General features: G+C 48.6%; 1 protein-coding gene across 4 annotated transcripts in view; it reads left to right on the top strand.

Moving 5' to 3' along the window:
- The first annotated feature begins 422 nt into the window (after positions 1-422).
- RAB11FIP1 (RAB11 family interacting protein 1) overlaps positions 423-7,288 on the top strand; it is a 41,599-nt gene continuing 34,733 nt past the window's right edge. For all 4 annotated transcript variants that reach the window (XR_004246173.2, XM_032143591.2, XM_032143589.2 and 1 more), the window contains exon 1: positions 423-838. Coding sequence is in view for 3 of the 4 variants with exons in the window: in XM_032143591.2 (XP_031999482.1) it covers positions 468-838 (371 nt within the window). In the remaining variant the exon portion in view is untranslated. The remainder of the gene's footprint in view (positions 839-7,288) is intronic.

The raw sequence follows: 7,288 nt of genomic DNA, 5'->3' as shown, positions 1-7,288 counted from the left end.
TCAGGTGAAGAAATTGAGACTTGACGTTAGGTAATCCGCCAAGGCCACGAATGGCGATGTGACCTTGGAAATGAGGTCTGACTTCCAAGTCAGTGCTTCGGCCAGCTCCTTCCCGCCCTGCGACCTTTGGCAGCTGGGGACCTCATCGTCACCTAACGTTAACACCTCTCAGATCAGATTCTCGATGCGCCCGCCCCTGCGCACGTGATCCCCTGCCTGCCTGGCCGCGCCAGCCCCGCCTCCGGCGCCCGAGTGCCCGGAGCTGCCCGAGCTGCTGAGGACGGCGGGGCGGGGCGGGGCGGGGCGGGGCGCGGCGCGGCGCAGCAGGTGGAGCAGGCGGCTCGGGCAGGGGCGTGGCCTTGCGGGGGTGTGGCCGGAAGCCTTAAAGTAGCCTGGTCGCCGGGGCGGGCCGTAGAGGCCGCCAGTCGCGGCGATCTTCTCCTAGCGTCTGGAGTGTTATCGTCACCATGTCCCTAATGGTCTCGGCTGGCCGGGGCCTGGGGGCCGTGTGGTCCCCAACCCATGTGCAGGTGACGGTGCTGCAGGCGCGGGGCCTGCGGGCCAAGGGCCCCGGGGGCACGAGCGACGCGTACGCGGTGATCCAGGTGGGCAAGGAGAAGTACGCCACCTCGGTGTCGGAGCGCAGCCTGGGCTCGCCCGTGTGGCGCGAGGAGGCCACCTTCGAGCTACCGTCGCTGCTGTCCTCCGGGCCCGCGGCCGCCGCCACCCTGCAGCTCACCGTGCTGCACCGCGCGCTGCTCGGCCTCGACAAGTTCCTGGGCCGCGCCGAGGTGGACCTGCGGGATCTGCACCGCGACCAGGGCCGCAGGAAGACGCAGTGAGTGCGGGCGGGGAGGGGAGGGCCCGGCCTGGGGGCGCAGACCCCTCCAGCAGGGCGGTCTGGGCGCTGGACGCTTCGAGAGTAAGCCGGGCAGCAGCGGGGAAGGCCTTTCTCACCTGGCTTCCCCTTCTGCAGCTGTCCCGCCCAGCTCTCCCAGCTTTGGGTCTTTTTGGAAAAAGGGGCCGTGTCTGGGGCGCTTTTTTTTAAGACAGAGTCTCTATCGCCCGGGCTGGAGTGCAATGGCAATGGCACGATCTTGGCTCACTGCAACCTTCGCCTCACAGGTTCACGTGATTCTCCTGCCTCAGCCTCCCGAGTAGCTGGGATTACAGGCGCGCACCACAACTCTCGGCTTTTTTTTTTTTTTTGAGACGGAGCCTCACTCTGTCGCTAGGCTGGAGTGCAGTGGCACGATCTCGGCTCACTGCAACCTCCGCCTCCTGGGTTCAAGCTATTGTCCTGCCTCAGCCTCCCGAGTAGCTGGGACTACAGGCGTGCGCCACCACGCTCGGTTAATTTTTGTATTTTTAGTAGAGACGGGGTTTCATCAGATTGGCCAGGATGGTCTTGAACTCCTGACCTCGTGATCCACCCACCTCGGCCTCCCAAAGTGCTGGGATTACACGCGTGAGCCACCGCGCCCGCCCCGCCCGGCTAATTTTTGTATTTTTAGTAGAGACGGGGTTTCACCGCATTGGCCAGGCTGGTCTCGAGTTTCTGACTTCAGGTGATCCGCCCACCTCGGCCTTCCAAAGTGGTGGGATTACAGGCGTGAGCCACCGCGCCCGGCCTGGGGCGCTTTTGAATCTGCAGGACGCCCCTCAGCGTCTGGCACACAGTAAGCGCTAAGTGAATTTTAGATGAATTCCAACTATACGTGGGCAGGTGCCTTCTTCTTACTAGGGTAGTAGCCCGTGTTTGATACTCGCCTTCGCTTGGGTGGAAGGCCTCCTGGGTATTTCACTGAATAGAAAAACACTTCGAGCCGAGAATGACTAGGCCAGGGCGCAGGGCAGAGGAACTGGAGGCATGAAACCAGCTGACACCCCCACCCTAAAGGCCAACCCCGGGCGCAACGCCTTTACAATGCTGGGCGGGTGGAGGTTGGGGGAGGGGAATGGCGTTTGCCGGCTGTCACATGACTGCTAACCCCTTCCCCTACCTCGTACTTGCCTTGGGGGTTGGTGAGAGAATTTTCCCCTACAGAAAGAATGTTACAACAGTGTGGTGTGTGCCCTGGGCCCAATGTTAGTAAAGATTTCTTCTCCCGGTTGGAAGGAGCCTGGGTGGGCCCTTGGCCCAGCAGAACTGGGCATTGTTTCCTTTTGGAGTTGGTAGAGTTCTTCTCTCTGGTCCTGATCCTGATGGATGTCTCTGCTCACCTGTAGCTCCCAAAGATTGTGTCAAGGTATTTCACTTCCGCAGTAAAAACTGGGCAAAAACCATTCATTCCATGATATTACCGAATTATTTGTTTCACAGGTGTTCGGAAAGGGCAGTGATTCACCCAAAGGAACTTTTGATTATGTTCAGCTAGTGTACCAAAGCTAGCCTCGATTAGCTTAGCTGGTTACTTTGTTAGATCTTAAATATGCAGGCCAGTCAGTTAGCACCGAAAGCCTACAGTTTAGGAAGCACACTGATTTGCTTTGTGTGTTTTAGAGATACATAGCCTTTTAACTTTCCCTTGTGAGGGAGACAGGAAAAGCCAGAGGGTTTGTCCTCTGGAGGCTCCCTTTACTGTGGGGTGGGTTCCATTTCAGCATGTAGGCTTGCAAATGGAATATCTGATGATGCACTTACCTGGCTAAAGATGAATAGGCATTTTTGAACTCACATCAGATAAAACTAGCCTTGATGTGAGGATGGATGGGGTATCTCACAGCATCAATTTACAAGCCATAAGGTGAGCAGTGTTTTTGCTACGGAGGGGCTGCAGCAATGCTGATCTTCCATCTGATTAAATGACACTGGGGGTGGTGGGTTGGCTTCCCTTCCAGCTTCAAATGGGTGCTGTTGGCCATCCGTTGTCTTGCGCCATCCCAACATGTGTGTATTCACTTCCTTCTCTGCCACCTGTTTCTTATGTGGGCATTTTATCCCCTTGAGAGGTAGATCACATCTCCCTGCCAGAGACGGAGATTCCAGAGTCCTGGGTTCAGTGCCCACAGCAGCCCTGAGTCATTGTTGGGCTTCTCTGTCCCTAAACACCCAAGTTTCCCTATTTGTAAATAGAGGATGTTGCCAGACTTAATTGATGTTTGTAAGATGTTTCTGGGTTCCTGGATTAATGGGGCCAATGTATCCAAGAAGTGATTGAAAAGGTTCTGTAACTGCTTTGTGAGAGATTGAAACCTCCTTGAGCTCTCTTTTTTTCAGGAAGAGTTCAGTCTCTGCATCTTCATTTTTCTCATTTTATCCAATGTAACCCTAAACCTACACGATAACTCCCACCTATTATGGGAACCGATTACCACCTAGTCACAGTATTGACTTCCAGGAAAATGGTGCTTAGTTGATTTTTTTTTTCTTTCTTAAAATAACTGCAAAGGAAGGCTTCTTTGCATCTCTGTGGGTAGATGAAATTGCAAACTTTCCACTTTCCATCTATAACTTTCTGGGACTTTCCAAGGTGCCAAGGGTGCTGTCTGATGCCCTGGTGCCCAAGATAGCTGAGATTTAAAGAATAAGATATGCATTGAATGGTGGAATTTTTTTTTTTTCTTTTTTTGAGAGGGAGTCTCACTCTGTCCCCCAGGCTGGAGTGCAATGGCGCGATCTCGGCTCACGGAAACCTCTGCCTCCTGGGTTCTAGTAATTCTCCTGCCTCAGCTTCCCGAGTAGCTGGGATTACAGGCGCCTGCCACCATGCCCGGCTAATTTTTGTATTTTTAGTAGAGATGGGGTTTCACCATGTTGGTCAGGCTGGTCTCGAACTCCTGGCCTCAGGTGATCCACCTGCCTCAGCCTCCCAAAGTGCTAGGATTATAGGTGTAAGCCACCATGCCCGGCGAAAGGTGGAATTTTAACAGAAGGAAATGAGCTGTGCTAGAAAAGTCATTCGAACTGGTTATTAATGGTTTGGCTCCACTTCAGACATAAAAACAAGAAACAAAAGCTAAAATCTTGGTCTATAGATAGTGTGTGTGTGTGTGTGTGTGTGTGTGTGTGTGTGTGTGTGTGTGTGTCTGCCTGTCTGTCTGTCTTTGTCTTAATCTCTAGCAAAGAAGAGTTGCTGCAACAGAGTATGACTTTTGTCTTGGGTCCAGAAGCTGAAACTCAAGGAGTTAAGAGCTAACTGTGCAAATATTTCCCATTTGTTTTCTTGATAAGGCCCCAGTGTCATTTATTTAGAGTCAAGATGTGATGACATATACTCTTAAAACATCAGAGGCTAACATATAAATAGGATATATCTAGTAGGGAAGAATGTGTGGCCCATTAGGAAAAATCGAAATGAATTGACTTTGCACTTACACATCTGTTAAGGATCTGGGGTCTTAGTGGGTCTCAGATACATGGGAATCAGTTAAGTACTGTTACTGCAAAACAGACATGAATCTAAGAGGTAGAATCGGGTGACCATTATGAGGGATTCTCTGCACAACTCTCTAGTCTCATGTAGTTTGGGATCCTAGACTGATAGAAACCTTTTTAGGAGGCTAGATGTGGTGGTTCCTACCCATAATCCTAGCACTTTGGGAGGCCGAGGCAGGAGGATCACTTGAGCTCAGGAGTTCGAGACCAGCCTGGGTAACGTGAGACCCAAACTCTATCAAAAAAAAAATATATATATATATATTAAACTTGCAGTTCTTCCAAGTATCTAACCCTTTATAATACCTAAGTCCTTTCATATGCAACCAAATTCCCTCTTGAGTTTTAAGTTTTAATAGATATAAGAACATGGCCCTTCATCACTCACACTCTCTCTTCATGTGGGGAGGACTATCGCAATATTAAGTTTCATGGTGTTTAATTACACAACAGCCCTCTAGTCACCAGGCTGCATAAATATTTGTTTTAATCTATACTTAAGAAATTATTATATATATATATATATATATATATCCGGGCGTGTTGGCAGGCACCTGTAGTCCCAGCTATTCTGGAGGCTGAGGTGAGAAGATCATTTGAGCTCAAGAGTTAAAGGTTAGGGTGAACTGTGATCAGGCTACTGCACTTCAGCCTGGGCAACAGAGTGAAAGCCTGTCTCTAAATATACATACATATATATACACACACACACATATACATATATATATATATATGGCTAGGCGTAGTGGCTCACGCCTGTAATCCCAGCACTTTAGGAGGCCAAGGCGGGTGGACCACCTGAGGTTAGGAGTTCAAGACCAGTCTGGTCAATATGGTAAAACCCTGTCTCTACTAAAAACACCAAAAATTAGCTGGACGTGGTGGCGGGTGCCTGGGTGCCTGTAATCCCAGCTACGCGGGAGGCTGAGGTAGGAGAAATGCTTGAACCCAGGAGATGGAGGTTGCAGTGAGCTGAGATTGAGCCACTGCACTCTAGCCTGGGCGACAAGAATGAAACTCCATCTCAAAATATGTGTGTGTGTGTATATATATATATATATATAAATCAAAATGAAAAACCTTTTTAGAATACTAAGAGCAACAAAATTTAGGGAAATAATTTCTGAAGTATAGATTAAAACAAATATTTATGCAGCCTGGTGACTAGAGGGCTGTTGTGTAATTAAACACCATGAAACTTAATATTGCGATAGTCCTCCCCACATGAAGAGAGAGTGTGAGTGATGAAGGGCCATGTTCTTATATCTATTAAAACTCAAGAGGGAATTTGGTTGCGTATGAAAGGACTTAGGTATTATAAAGGGTTAGATACTTGGAAGAACTGCAAGTTTAATAAGATGCTGAAATAAGTTGCCAACAGAAATGTGGGTTATTAAAAAAAAAAAAGCAAGAGCTAGATAGTTGTTTTTCTGGGAGAGTTGGATGCAGAAAAACGACATAGATGACCATGGAGGTCCATAATTCACAAATTATAAGCAATGGGTGTTTGTTTTTATTATACCTTTAGGTTTCCTAAGAACATTTAGATTTTGCTTAATAGGTTGGAAAATTCGAGTAATGTTATTACTGATTACATTTTTCTTTTCTTGGGATTTTTCCCTTAAAGATAATATTGAGCCTTACTGGAAATCTCCCCAGGTCTTACGAAGCCACAGTCCCCTCCCACTCTAGTGTAGGAAACTGAGATAGCTCAGTGCTCAAGCCTGAATTCTCTGTAGGTTCTAGAATAAACAACCCTAAACTGCTTATAACAAAGGAATGAAATGACTAAAAAGGATGAGAGTCCTTCAGAGTTTTTCTGGTGACATGGAAGATATTCCCTCATGGTTTTTTTTGATGGTATTTTTTATGATTTCATCTGTAAGACATTCAGTTAGTATGGAGAAAGTTCTACCTGCTTTTTTTCCATCTTATTGCTTCTAAAGTTTATCCTTTTTTTTTTTTTTTTTTTTTTTTAGAGACAGGGTCTCATTCTTTCCCAGGCTGGAGTGTAGTAACATGATCACAGCTCACTGCAGTCTCAACTTCCTGGGTTCAAGCAATCCTCCCCGATCAGCTTCCCGAGTAGCTGGGACTACAGGGGTGTGCCACCACACCAAGCTAATTTATTTTTTGTTTTTGTTTTTGTAGAGATGGGCTCTCACTATGTTACAGGCTGTGCTTGAACTCCGGGGCTCAAGCAGTCCTCCTGCTGTAGCCTCCTGAAGTGCTGGGATCACAGGTGTGTGCCACCTTGCGCAGCCTCATCCATTCTTGTAGTCAATATTTTTTAATGCCTACTATGTGCCAGGTGCTGGATATACAGTGTAAACAATGGTGAAGAAAACAGGGATGATCCCTGCTTTCAGGAAGCCCAGAGCCTTGTAGGGGAGTAGGCATTAAACGAATGAACATGTAATCTCAGCACTTTGGGAGGCCGAGGCAGGCAGATCACCTAAGGTCAGGAGTTTGAGACCAGCCTGGCCAACATGGTGAAATCCTGTCTCTCCTAAAAATACAAAAATTAGCTGAGTATGGTGGTGCGTACCTGTAATCCTGGCTACTTGGGAGACTGAAGCAGGATAATCACTTGAACCCGGGAAGGCGAGGTTGCAGTGAGCCAAGATTGCTCCACTGCACTCCAGCCTGGGCTATAGAGTGAGATTCTGTCTCAAAAAAAAAAGAACTCACAAATAAATAATCATATATTGGCCGGGCGCAGTGGCTCACGCTTGTAATCCCAGCACTTTGAGAGGCCGAGGCGGGCGGATCACGAGGTCAGGAAATCGAGACCATGGTGAAACCCCGTCTCTACTAAAAATACAAAAAAAATTAGCCGGATGTGGTGGCGGGCGCCTGTAGTCCCAGCTACTCGGAGAGGCTGAGGCAGGAGAATGGCGTGAACCCGGG

Source organism: Hylobates moloch, unplaced genomic scaffold (assembly GCF_009828535.3).
Source record: "Hylobates moloch isolate HMO894 unplaced genomic scaffold, HMol_V3 SCAFFOLD_22, whole genome shotgun sequence".
NCBI lineage: Eukaryota > Metazoa > Chordata > Mammalia > Primates > Hylobatidae > Hylobates > Hylobates moloch.
The sequence above is the reverse complement of the archived record's forward strand: the minus strand, read 5'-3'. Positions and strand labels throughout refer to the sequence as shown.